The sequence below is a fragment of the Diabrotica virgifera genome, chromosome 8 (assembly GCF_917563875.1).
Source record: "Diabrotica virgifera virgifera chromosome 8, PGI_DIABVI_V3a".
In the NCBI taxonomy this organism is placed as follows: Eukaryota; Metazoa; Arthropoda; class Insecta; order Coleoptera; family Chrysomelidae; genus Diabrotica; species Diabrotica virgifera.
In genome coordinates this window covers 126724268-126738500 of record NC_065450.1, presented here as the reverse complement: position 1 = coordinate 126738500, position 14233 = coordinate 126724268, and the positions used below count along the sequence as shown (strand labels likewise).

The 14233-nt window shown below is 35.1% G+C and overlaps 1 protein-coding gene across 1 annotated transcript; it reads right to left on the bottom strand.

The window, feature by feature from the left end:
* Positions 1–763: 763 nt before the first annotated feature.
* Positions 764–3134, bottom strand: LOC126890258 (transcription factor Adf-1-like). The gene is made up of 3 exons (XM_050659116.1): positions 2775–3134; positions 1908–1920; positions 764–1759 (listed from the first exon to the last, which is right to left on the bottom strand). The coding sequence occupies exons 1-3, from the start codon at positions 2906–2908 to the stop codon at positions 881–883; spliced, it is 1026 nt and encodes a 341-aa protein (XP_050515073.1). The 5' UTR covers positions 2909–3134; the 3' UTR covers positions 764–880.
* Between the last annotated feature and the right edge of the window lie 11099 nt (positions 3135–14233).

Below are 14233 nucleotides of genomic sequence, written 5' to 3'. Positions count from 1 at the left end.
AAAAACTATATGATACAGTAAAACAATACTGTATATTTCATTAAGATCGGTTCAATAGATTTTGCAAAATAAATTTTGCAATCCAGCTTTCGTAAAAAGAAAATCATTTTTTCAAAATGTTACAGGAATGAAAATAAAGCAGATAGAAAGTTGAAACTTTTTTTGCTTATAGAAGTGTACTGTACCTTTCATTTGTAATTTTGCAAAATTAAAATCGATTAAAGGCTCCCCCAAACCAACGCGAATTATTCGTAGCGGATTCGTGACGGAAAGTTCGCAGTCGAATTCCTGACGGAATTCGTAAAGAACTTCATATTGAAGCGAATATATTCGCGTCATACTCGTATGTGTCTAGTATTGAGAAGAGTTGGTGACAACGAAAAACAAAGAATACTACTCAGTGATCTCAATTCTTCACAAAAATGTATACATCATCAGATGAAGAAGAAGCTCTTGTAATGTTAGCAATGGAGGACGACAATTCAAGGTAAAATTATTATCTATAGTTATCCTAAAACAACAATATGGACTATATTATGAATTTAATCTTAGGAAAAGAAGAAAATGGGTTCATGATATCAATCTAGAAAGACTGAAATGTGGGGAAAATATCACACGCTGATGCCTCAATTACGAAAAGACGATAAAAGATGCTACATTTATTTTAGAATGACAATAGATTGTTTCGATGAACTGTTGCACCTTGTAGAAAATGATATTAGAAAATCAGACACGAATTACCGAGAAGCTTTATCTCCCGAAGAACGGTTGGCCATAACATTAAGGTAAGAAAATGAAAAAAAAAACTGCAGGCATTATTTATATCATTAATTTACTACAGTAAAAGAGAATAAGGATCAAAATAACTCTAAAATATACTTTATGTATTGTAAGGGTCAAAGGAATTGACATAGTTGGAAACTGATGGATTATGAGAAGCTGCTTGGTTGCAACTCTGCGCCAAGTTGTGTAGTGTAATATAATTATTTTCACAATTCACTTCATAGAACCCAGAAGTATTCGATTGTTTAGGTAATGCAGTATCATTTGGTGAAGGTAGGGATACAACCGAAATACTTCCGACGGAAGAGGGGTTTTGATAGGTGTCTGTACTTTCAGCTCTAGATTGATGGCTATTCAAAGAACTTTCCTCCAATTGAAGCAACTCCTGCTCCATGATAACTTGCGCAATCTTCATTTTTGTTTCAATTTGCCTTCTAGGAGAGAAAGATTTTACCGTAGAAGCATGAGCCAAAAACAGTTGATCGGTAGCATCATGCACTACTCTCTTTTTGCTCTCAAAATAACTGATCATATCTTTCACAGATGTGGATGGCTCAGAATTGCGTTTTCTGTTTGTTCTGCCTGTAGAAGGAGTTTCATTTGAAAGAGTAACCCTAGGAGCTTCATTTCGAGTAGGTTTCGATGAGGAGGGTTGAATCTTATTCTGGGAATCATCTGTCTGAGTTGTTAGTAGATTTTTACTACACGTTGGTTTCTGTACTGCGGAATTTTCATCCGTTAATATATTTTCGGGTGATTCTATATTTGGGAATGCTTCAGATTCTTGTGTATCAACATCTGTGACATTGGATGCAGTCTTAGCAAAATTTAGGAACGGTTTGAACGATTCCATATGATCTGCCCATATCCATTTTTTTTTATCGCTTGCCGCTTGTCCAGTTCTAGTTTTATTAGTTCTTATGTACTTAGCGTACGTATCGCGCAGATTCCTCCATTTTTTTTTTAATCTCATCCCCTGAAACAAAATACTCTTTTTTAGTTATCTGGCTACCGGAGATACATTTTATACAATAGGCCATAGTTTTAGAGTTGGGCTTTCGACTGTAAGTGCCATAGTTGTAGAAGTTTGTGAAGCTTTATGTAGAAATTTGCAACATATTTACTTGCCCGAACCAACTACAGAAATATGGAAAAAATCTGAAGAAGGTTTTAGAAATACCTGGCGATTCCCAAATTGTATTGGTAGCATCGATGGCAAGCATGTTACTATCAAGTGTCCAGACAAAACAGGATCTAATTATTGGTGTTATTTGAATAAGTTTTCTACAGTATTAATGGCTATTGTTGGCCCAGATTATAGATTCATTTCAGTTGATATTGGCGGTTTTGGTAAAAACAGCGACGGTGGAATATTCGAAGCTTCCAACATGGGAAGAAGATTTGAAACAAATCAGATGGGTGTACCTGAGCCGAAAAATCTCCCAGGCCAGAATGAACTTTCCCCCCATGTCTTAATTGGAGACGAAGCCTTTGCACTAAAACCATACTTGTTGAGGCCCTTTCCATACAGTCAAAGCAGAACAGATATTTTCAAGGAAAATTATAATGTGAGGCTCTGTAAAGCGAGAAGAATAGTAGAAAACGCTTTCGGAATATTGGCACAAAAATGGCGTATATTCTACAGACCAATGGAAACAAAAATTGATACTAGTATTCTCATTATGAAAACTGCATGTATTTTGCATAATTTTCTAAGGACAAAAAAATGTGATGATAGATTCATAGAACTTTTAGATCCACCAGAGCCTGAACTTGGAGCATTTCAAAATTTGGACAATGACCCAAGGAGAGCTGCAAGACTGGCATTTTCTGTTCGAGAAAAATTTGCCACGTATTTTAATTCAGGACTATGAATAAATTGTTCACGATGAAAATAATGGACTCTTCTTGCAGTAAATATAGTATTGTTTAGGCCTCTGCTTTTCTTTAGTCTTAGATGTAGAAAAATAAACCAATACAAATCGTAAAACTACTCACCATTTTCGCCTATTTCTTCTCCTATTCTAGTCCAAATCTTGTCCTTTTTCCTTACATTTTTATAATCTTCATGAGAAAGGTCATAGAGAATAGGATACTTTCGAACCAACTCAATAATTCTCTCCATTTTCAATTTTTTCACATGCGAAACCACTGCGAAACTGATAAAAACGCTGTCGAGTGCGAACTAAGATTCCGGACGAATAAATACGCAGACAAAACGCATGCCCGAACGACGAAAATCGTACTTGTCTGAACTTGTATACTTACCACAGTGGAAACAATTCAATGCGAATCGTATGCGGTACGGAATTCCGCAGGTAATGCGAATTTTCCGCGTTGGTTTGGGGGAGCCTTAACACCACGGCGTCAGGAATTTTTTTAAATAAACATTAATTATTGGTGCTTTGCGCAGGACAGCGGATAGTTTGTTTTGATTGGGCATTCCAATGACCTTTGATAATGATTGATACATTTTAATTTTTATTACATTTCGATATAAATAAATAAATTGTTTATTGCAAAATAAAAAAACATACTCTATCCTTTGAAATAACACTTTTATTAGCAAAAACTTTCCTTGTTAATATATTTTAATTTAAATAATAAAAGTTTATTATTTTTAAACATATGCAATTGTTTAAACAATATTTCACAAACAATAATAAAATTAGTTTGATTTTTGTGGAATTAAAATATTAAAATACAACAAAATATAGAGTAAGAAAATAATATATTAGATAAAGATTGGAAGAAATTTTTTTGGAAATCAACTTGTGTGAATCGTACACCGCTGTCTTGCGCGTAGCACCAAAAATTATTGTTTATTTCAAAAATTTTGTGACGCCGTGGTAATTAATGGATTTTAATTTTGAAAATTGCAAATGAAAGGTACAGTACACTTCTATAAGCAAAAAAAAATTCAACTTGCTATCTGCTTTATTTTCAGTCCTGTAACATTTTGAAAAAATGAATTTTTTTGCGAAAGCTGGATTGCAAAATTTATTTTGCAAAATCTGTTAAACCGATCTTAATGAAATTTACAGTATTGTTTTACTGTATCATAAAGTTTTTCTGGGTGAAATATGAAGGTCCTAAGTGTAGCATAAATGGTTGAAAAACGTAAAATGCGAATACTTGTTTTTGTATGGTTTTTTTCGCAATTATTGCTATTTTGTAACTAGGGTGACTATTTTTTAAATTTTTAACCAATTCTATATTGTAGGAAATTTAATTACGCAACTTTTATGTCAGTACAACTTTTCTCGGAAATGAATACATACTTTTAAAGTTATAATCAAAAAACGAAGAAAAAAATCGAATTTTTCCTTCAATTTTTGACATTTTGATTATTTAAACAATGTTCCCGACCTTTTTGAGAGGGAGGATAACTCAAATATTAGTATTTGATTTATTTTCAAGCAATTTCTGCAAAAAAATTTGAGTCACCTCTCAACGTCCATCTCAAATCAGATGCGTCCTGGACTATATAGAAACACCAAGGTGTCGTGGTGCAAAGCAAAGATTTTACGAATTTTAGGTAGAAGAGCATATTTGGTAAATCCGCTAGGTAGTAAACTTACGTGGAAAAGACATTGTAATTAGTGTTGCCCAAAATCGGTCTTGGTCTTGCAGTCTTGGTCTTGTTCTTGCGTTTTAGCAAGACCAAGACCAAGACCGCCTTATTTTAGCAAGACCAAGACTGACCGTGCAAGACTTGAGCAAGAACAAGACCAAGCCTGCAAGACTCTTGCGTTTTGCAGTTTGAGTGTCATTTTATGGAATAATACAGGGTGTAACAAAAATACAGGTCATAAATTTAATCACATATTTTGGGACCAAAAATAGTTCGATTGAACCTAACTTACCTTAGTACAAATGTGCACATAAAAAAAGTTACAGCCCTTTGAAGTTACAAAATGAAAATCGATTTTTTCCAATATATCGAAAACTATTGGAGATTTTTTATTGAAAATGAACATGTGGCATTCTTAAGGCAGTAGTATCTTAAGAAAAAATTATAGTGAAATTTAGACACCCGATAAAAATTTTATGGGGGTTTGGTTCCTTTAAACCCCCCCAAACTTTTGTGTACGTTTCAATTTGATTATAATTGTAGTACCATTAGTTAAACACAATACTTTAAAAACTTCTATGCCTCTTGGTACTTTTTGGACAAGTCAGTATTTGTCGAAATATTTTGCATATTATTTGTCTAATCCACCACACATTTGTATATGGCCACGTATATGTTATGTTCATCTGTGATATGGCTAAGTACGATTATGGAGACTTGATAATAATAGGAAAATTTATATTTACATAGTTAGGTATATTTTAAACCATATTAAAAAAGAAGTCACATCTCGATAAAATGTGCCTTATCGAAAAAATACACAGAAGCAAAAAAGTTTTAAAAACACTGTGTTTAACTAATGGTATCGCAGTAAGGCAGAGGCCGCATATCAAAGAAACATGAAACGTAAATTACGTTTCATGGAAATAAACCACTTGTAAACAAATATATGTCTGGCCATTTATGAAACTCTTCGAAAATAAAAATGTGTCATGAGCATGAATCACACTCGTTTCATTGGTAAGCGGACTTTGAGATTTGTTTAGCAGTGTTTTCTTTTCATGAAACATGTTTTTCGTTTCATGTTTCATGTTTTTCGTTTCATGTTTCTTTGGTGTGCGGCTTGGCTAATAGTTTAATTGGAACGTACACAACCATTTAGGAGGTTTAAAGGAACAAAACCCCCATAAAATCTCTACGTAAACATATTAGAAAAGAAGCCGCAACTCGATAAAAACTGCCTTGTCGAAAAAATACTAAGAACCAAAAAAGTTTTAAAAATATTGAATTTAACTAATAGTATCACAATAATAATTTAATTGGAACGTACACAAAAGTTTGGGTGGGTTTAAAGGAATAAAACCCCCACTATAATTTTTCTTTAAGATATTCCTGCCATAAAAATGCCACATGTCCATTTTCAATAAAAAATCTCTAATAGTTTTCGATATATTGGAAAAAATCGATTTTCATTTTGTAACTTCAAAGGGCTGTAACTTTTTTATATGCATATTTGTACTAAGGTAAGTTAGGTTCATTAGAACTATTTTTGGTCCTAGAATAGGTGATTTAATTTATGACCTGTATTTTTGTTACACCCTGTATATTAGTTCGGGTATATGCTTAGAGACTATGAGATACAAAAAAATATGTAACAAAAATTTGGAAAAATGGATTTATCCGAATTATAAACAATACGATGAACATACCTACCGAATTAAAAATATGAACACTTATTTATTGGATACGTACTCAGAGGTCATAATAAATTATTATACAATGTAAAAATACAATATTTCATTCTTTCCTAATATCAGACGACGCCTTCGGTCCGAAATTAATTACAATTGAGCAATTGTCTAGATTTTGAGAATAGCAACCTTTCATAAAATAATCTTCTTGTGTTGTGTGTATAACAATATCGCATTGAAACTTTTAAAGAAGTATGTCGCCTATAAGGTGATAAAAATATAATACGAATACCATATTCACTGTTACGGACAACCACTCAATTGTTTTTTCTTATCCATATCGTAAAGACTAAACGTCCTACTTTTTGCAGGGTGTGCAATTAGATATTAGATCAATCGGCCAAACAAAATTTTTTGCTGAAAAAGCACTAGATAAGATAATGCCTGGCTACCATGTATAGCCCATTCGCGCACGGTAAAATGTTAAAAAACCTTCAAATTTCAAAAAAAGAGATTTATTATTATATAAAAAGAGATATTGGCCGATGTGTGATTTGGCCATTGTATTTTTATTGTTAATGAAGAACTTATGAGAGGATGGGCGATCGGACTGCATTAAAAACTAAAAAACAATGTTTTTTAAAATGAAATAAACAAATTACTTAACGACAACTGATAAATGAAGTTTAAACTTCAGTTTAGGCACTTCGAGATTTCGAAAATAATATTTTTTTCCACCTACCTCTACCGAAAGTATACTTTTCCGGACCTGATTGTAGGGAGCAAAGTTGTACTTTTCCTCCCTAGGGAAATATGTCATTCATGAAATATAACTTATTGACGCCCTGTATAATATCTATTTTCTATTACGTAAGTATCTATACATTTTAACATTTATTTATAAAACACTGTATTTTGCAGAATGGTAAAAAACAGTAAATTGTTATTTTGATTTAACAATGTTTACATTAATAATTTGACTTATATTTGACAGTTGACAGTTATATTGTACCTACTTGTTCGATTTAGTTCTAATAAATTTTGTTGGTTAGTTACATAAAATAAATTAAGTAAAAATGAAAAAATGACTTGTTATTTGAGGAAGGTGGAAAAACCATATGTATAACATGGGAGTAAAGTGCCTTTTCCTCCCTTGGATGATTACTGCCCTCCGCTACGCGTCGGGCAGTAAACTTCATTCTCGGGAGGAAAAGAAGCACTTTCCTCCCTTGTTATACAAATAGCTATTACTTGTGTTTTTAAGCCTTGAACATCGTCATTTTTCGATTTTTTTCAGTTTTAAATTGTTTGTAACTCGGAAACGAATAACTTTAGACAAAAACTACAGAAGACCTTTTTTGTTCCATATGATTCAAAGAACCTAAAATAAGTCTGCCAGGGCTGAAACAATTGATTTTTATAATTTGTTTAATTTTTTTTTAATAAATATAGAAATAAATCAGAAATTATGGCATTTCGGTATAGGAAATATTACATGAAAATTAATTAGTAGTTATTATGGTTCAAAATGCAAAAATATACTGGGTGTTCTATTCGAAATACTAAAGTTCATTATATTTTCAAAAAAACGCAAGATCTGGTAACAATCTGTAATTACCACTATAATATCGGCCGCATTAGAAGACCTTTACTCACCAAATTCTATAAAAATCGTTCAAGTCGTTTCCGAGATATTTGAGGCGTTCCATACATAAAACTCACTCTGTATAAATATTATATAATTAAACTGTGTGTATTACTTTGTATTAATTCTTGTTAAAAAAAGTCAATCTTAAAATTTTCAACTAATAGCAAACAAAAATTTTCAACTAATAATAGTGTCAAAGCTATTGCGTACTGTGCTGTAATTTAATTTGTATTTTTTTTATTTTTTATTTGAATAAATGGCAAATTGTAGAACTCTTTTATTCCATTTCATTTCATATACCTAATGTGAGAGTCCATCAATTCCTTTCTAGACAGATAATGTTCTTTAAAATACAGTCTAGATAAGTTTATGTCATTTGTTTGATTTTTTGTGTTTTCACCATGTTTTAGCACATGTCAGGTTATTAAATGCAAACGTTTATTAAGAAACAGACTGACTCCCGTGGGACATGGTAGATACCCCAGTTAGTTAGAGTATAGGCAGGGATAGTTTAGATCGTGGGTTCAAACCCACCTAATGTGAGTTGTTTATTAATAAATAGCAATATGCTAGTGGGTAACTGCGAGACTTGCAAGACTCTTGCTGCGAGACTTGCAAGACTCTTGCTGCAAGACCAAGACCAAGACCAAGACTGGGAGTGCAATACCAAGACCAAGACCAATACCAGGTGTACTGGTGCAAGACCAAGACCAAGACTGTCCAAGTCTCGTCTTGGTCTTGCATTTGGGCAACACTAATTGTAATCAAATTAAAATAGTTTTTAATAATAATTTAGAAGGTATTACATTTGCGGAGACGATGCACGATAGTTCAGAGGAAAATAATATTCAAAATAACGAGGAAAATGTTATCCAAGCCGCTACAAACTCAACAGGAAATCTAGGTGGGGAGCCTCAGCTAGACTCTCAAAATGATAGTGATGTTATCCAAGAGTCAGACATCCCACATAGACGTCCAATAAGATCTAGACAAGAACCAAAACGTTTTGGATTCGAAATATAGTATTTAGGAGTTTAGTTTTGTTGTGTTCCTAAATTTAGTTATAAGTAGGATTTTAGGGTGGGGTGATGTAATGTATTGGCCATGTAATTATAAACCCCACTCGCGACGCTCATGTATTGCTAATTATCGGATTATATTTTAGTAGTTTACAGGTAAAAGAATTAACCAGTTGTATTTGATATGTAGTCAAATAAAGATTTGTTTTGGGTTCATCCAAGTGTTTTTGTACCGAATATTTCATAATATATGGTCAGATTTAAGAACAATGGGGCTACAACACTGAATTAACTACCATGGACGACATGCTTACTTACTTTCCGTGTCCGGAACACCAACAACTTTAAATTCTGTATTTCCAATGGTTGGCCACATAGATGGCCCTGTCACTTGCCATAATTAAGTCTTGTTCTGTGCAGGTCTCTCTCATCTCTGTCCATGATAGTAGATGCCGGCTGGTCTGAACCGCGCCACAGTCGCAGGTATCGTCCTCCTGGTATCCCCATTTTTTCAGGTTACTGGCACAACGTGAAACGCCGGTTCTTAGTCTGTTTAGCGCTTTCCAAGTCGGATACGGTAAATTGTGTCCAGCAGCCATTTCCTCTGAGGGAGGAAAATGTGTCGCGGTAGCTGACGCTTGCCATAGGTGTATTCGACGCGTCTCTGGCGCTTCGGGGATGGATCTTGATGTTTTCAGGAAGCTTTTCCGAGATCTTAGTCTGCTTGGCTGAGTTTGGTGGTCATATAAGGGGTGTCTTCGGTCCGTCTCCTGCTTTTTCCGTTCTACCTCTGACGTGACCTTCCTCCTGATAGGTGGTGGAGCAATTCCAGCAATGGGGTATACCTCTTCGATAGGTGTCGGTTTCAGGCAACCCGATATTATACGGACCGTTTCATTTAGAGCCACGTCGACGTTCTTTGCGTGAGCAGAGTTTGCCCATACTGGTGCTCCAAACTCCGCGGCCGAAAAACATAATGCCAAGGCAGAAGTGCGGAGAGTGTGTGGTTGTGCTCCCCATTTTGTATTAGTTAGCTTGCGGATGATATTATTTCTGGCACTTACTTTCTTCTTGACATCTTGACAGTGGTATCGGTAAGACAGAGTTCTATCCAGACGGACGCCAAGGTATTTTGGCGTCTTGTTGTGTTCCAGCATCTGACCACGCCATTCCACCTCCAGCGACCTTCGGGCATGCTTGTTTCTCAGGTGGAAAGCACATACCTGGGTTTTTGTGGGATTGGGTTTCAGATGGTTTTTATCATAGTATAGAGCTAAGTCTCCCAGGGCATCTGTCAGTTTCACTTCGACTTCATTGAAGGTTCTTCCCTGAGCTGCCACCGCTGTATCATCAGCGTAAATAAATTGCCTTGCTTGTTGGTGTATGGGTTGGTCCTTGGTGTGTATGTTGTATAGAATCGGCGCGAGGACACTTCCCTGTGGTAGCCCATTTTTTTGGTCCCTCCACCGACTGTTCTTGGACTGGAGCGTTACGTAGAAGCGTCTATTCTGGAGGAGACATTTCACTAACCTTGTTAGTCGGAAATCCTTTGTAGTTTCGTAGAGTTTTGCGAGTAGCCGTTGATGGTTAACTGTATCATAGGCGGCAGTTAGGTCTATGAACGCTACTCCTGTTATTTCCTTCCGTTCAAAACCATCTTCAATATGTTGGGTGAGATTAAGAATTTGACTGCAGCAGCACTTTCCGGGCCTGAATCCTGCTTGTTCTGGAATAATTTTAGTCTCCACATACTTTGCGATCCGGTTCAGTATCATTCTTTCAAAGGCCTTGAAAAGGTGGCACAAGAGAGATACAGGTCTAAAACTCTTTGTATCCGCCGGATCCTTCCCTGGTTTTAAGAGGGCTACCACTCTAGCTTTTCTCCAGATTTTGGGGATTTGTAATGTACGGATGCAGCAATTCATCATTTTTACGAGCCACTCTACGGTTTTTAGTCCAAAGTTCTTTATTTGCTCTGTTCGTATGTCGTCCAGGCCATGGACGACATGACCCTTCGACATGGAAGCGAGTTGTGCAGTCAGCCAAGACCCACCCCGGGTTGTACTGCTACTAGAAGAAGAAGCATGTTCAACATATTACTAATGCAACAAAAGTGTAGTATTGCTCCAAACCTGCTTACATTTTTCTATACAAGCCAGAATCTCAACTGTAAGGACTACCCTGCCAGCCAATGTATAGTTGCCCGTATGGCCGCTAGGAGGCACGTACTTTACCTGAAGTTTGTGCAGAAATGCGAAAAAGGAATAAAAACATCGAATTGTTCTCTATCAAGACAATACAAGCTCCTATACAGAACAAACGGAAATTTTTGACTGTTGAAAACTTGGAGGTGATGTCTAGTGTGACCAACTCCAAGTCACTCGAATCCGGGACAAGGCTGAGAAAAATACCTGAAATCCGGGACTTTTCAATAAAAATCGGGCCATTTTTTAAGAAAACGATAATTAAAATACAGAAACGAAAAAATCCACCATTTTAGTATTTATAGAACTATCTTCTTCTTCTTGTCGTGCCTATCCTTGACGAATGGTGTCGATCATCATGGAAATCTTCACTTTATCTGCAGCAACGCGAATAAGCTGCGCAGATGTTGTGTTGAACCAGGTTCTGAGGTTCTTTAACCAGGATGTTCTTCTCCTTCATGGATCTAGCTTTCCAAATATTTTTCCTTGCAGAATGGCTTGTAGGGGGGCATATCTGGATTCATTTCGCATAATGTGTCCAAAGTATTCCAACTTTCGAGATCTGATGGTGGTTAGTACTTCTCGATTCTTCCCCATTCTTCTAAGGACCTCCTCATTTGTAACCCGATCAGTCCTATAAAACTAAAGGAGTTCTATAGGATATCCTATAGTCCGTAGAACTATAATCTATAATACCACGATATAAAATGCATGGGTTTTGGACGTGGTGTTAGTATTACACTCTTGAAATTGTCGACTTTTTTTCGTCCCACGAATTCAATCTGATGTGAATTCTTAGAAGAATAACGTATTCAAAATTTCAAAATATAATTTTAGCAAAACTTTGAAAATTCGGATGGCCCGGAAGCCTTGTCCGGGACGCCGGGACCCGACTTCGTAATTCGGGCTAGTTGGTCACACTAGTGATGTCCCATCCTTCGTGCAGTCGTGACTTAAGCCTTAATGATTTCTTTACATTTACAAAAGTCACAAATCAATTGCGCGATCAACGATTTTCAACACAAGATGAAGACGTCGAAGCGTTTGAAAGACATTTAATGGCAAACAACGTTTTGACAATTATTGTTTACTCGCATACAAAAGTGTATACAACGGTGGATATTTTTAAAAACAATAAAGACATTGTTTTAATTCTAAATATTTTTCTCTGCTATCCACAAGTAAATAATAACAAAACCATGTCAGTCCAACAATACTTGGTCAGATGGCGCATGTCATCGCTTGACAAGAGAATTCACTAGTAATTTGACGAATCTTGGCCTTCCCGCATTACTTCATCAGATGAAAATGTCTTGGTGTTATCAATACGAGCTAGAATCGAAAAAAAGTATGCATGTATATGGTAACCATTATTTTTATTATGAGTCCATAAATGTATCAGCTAGAGCAGTGGTACCCAACCTGCGGGCCTCATGCGATCCTCTAGCGTTTTTTATGCGGCCCGAATGCTAACTAATGGCCCTGCCATAAAATTATTTGTCAAATTTCACGTGTTTTTTCTAATTATTTGATAGTGTGCCGATGTGTTTGAGGCGTCTTTTGGAGTGAGGCAGACAATTTAATGACTTTAATTTTAAATATTATATTGAAATTTTTGAGAACTCTGATTAAAAAGCAAGGTATTATTAACTTTTACTAATAAATTATTAAAGTTAATGAACAAATACTCATTTTACAAATAATCAATACTTATTTACCACATTGCAACGACCCATTTAGTAATCACAAGAACAATTCAGGTCCGGATTAACAAAATTTTTTTTTAAATAATTGTGACCTTGAAACAACTGTATATTAAAACAAGAATAAAAAACCGCTAAACGCCGTAAAAATGAGTGGCGCATGAAATATTCCAGCTACAAAAGATCTGATATGAATATTACGTGGCGCGAAAACGGATTGTCATTTGATGCAAAACAAAATTCTAGTTTTATTTTAAAAGATGTTTCCATAATATTTGCTAAATTTGAAGTAAACGCGCCACAAAAGAGTAACTTTGATACAGTTTGAATTTTGAAACTCTTTTGTGGCGCGTTTACTTCAAATTTAGCAAATATTATGGAAAAATCTTTTAAAATAAAACTATAATTTTGTTTTGCATCAAATGAAAATCCATTTTCTCGCCACGTAATATTCATATCAGATCTTTTGTAGCTGGAATATTTCATGCGCCACTCATTTTTACGGCGTTTAGCGGTTTTTTATTCTTGTATCAGGAGTTTTTCAAAGTTATTTATAAATTAAATGTATGAAGTTGAATGCAATGTTCCCCTATTACACGTCAAGCTTTATAAATGGTCACCTTTGTTGCATTATATCCCAAATGATCTAGTGTCCATCGAATATATCTACACTAGATTTTTTTCTATTCGAAATAGATTGAAACAAAAATATTGAGATGGCCGGTAAATGAAGTCGGATTGCCCGTTGCCAGATCAAATTTAGCGTCGTAACCACTACAACTACATAAACCATTTCGGGAACAATCGTTAATTGGATTATACTTTTGTAGCTTAATAACTTCTAAACGGCTTAACCGATTTTGATCAGTAAACATGAGTTTGAAACGTATTGACCAGTAGTATCTGATGGATCTAAGGTCAAGTATGATAACTGAAGCTAGTACAGGAATTATTGAGCTTGAGAAACCGTTTTTCCCACAGGAAATAAATTTTATCATACTTATGAAGCCTATAACCTAAAAATTCTAATTTTCCCGGATGTAAGGTATACACCGTTAGATTCGTCTTGAGTCCTTCTACAAACTCTAAGCTATTGGCGCAATTCGTAGGTTGAAATGTTGAGTAATTGTCGAAAAACCAAAATTTTCAAAGTTTAGTTTTTCAGTTTTTCGGCTATACTGAGCTGTTTGTATGTCTGATCCTGACGGCTTAAACACCATTTGAAAGCTTAAGTCAACACTATTGATTTGATGTATTTGCAGTTCTCCTGCATCGTCTTGGTCCGAATATATATACCCCCAAAAAATATGCCGTTTTGTACATACCAAGTCCTATAGCTGGCTTATGGGTGGTCAAAAGTCACAAACTACACCGGTTCTAAATCGGCCCTGACCCTCTCTAAATATCAAATCGGTTTAACTTTCAAACACACATACATACATATCCACAAACATTTTCCCTTTTTTAAATAAAAATTGAGTCACATTTCTAAGCTCTATAACTTTTGAATGGTATAACCGATTTTCAAAATTAGACATGGGTTGGAAAGGTAATGATCAGTTCTATTAGAATCCGCAAAGGTTGGACTTAATTTTTAAAGTTTTTGGGACG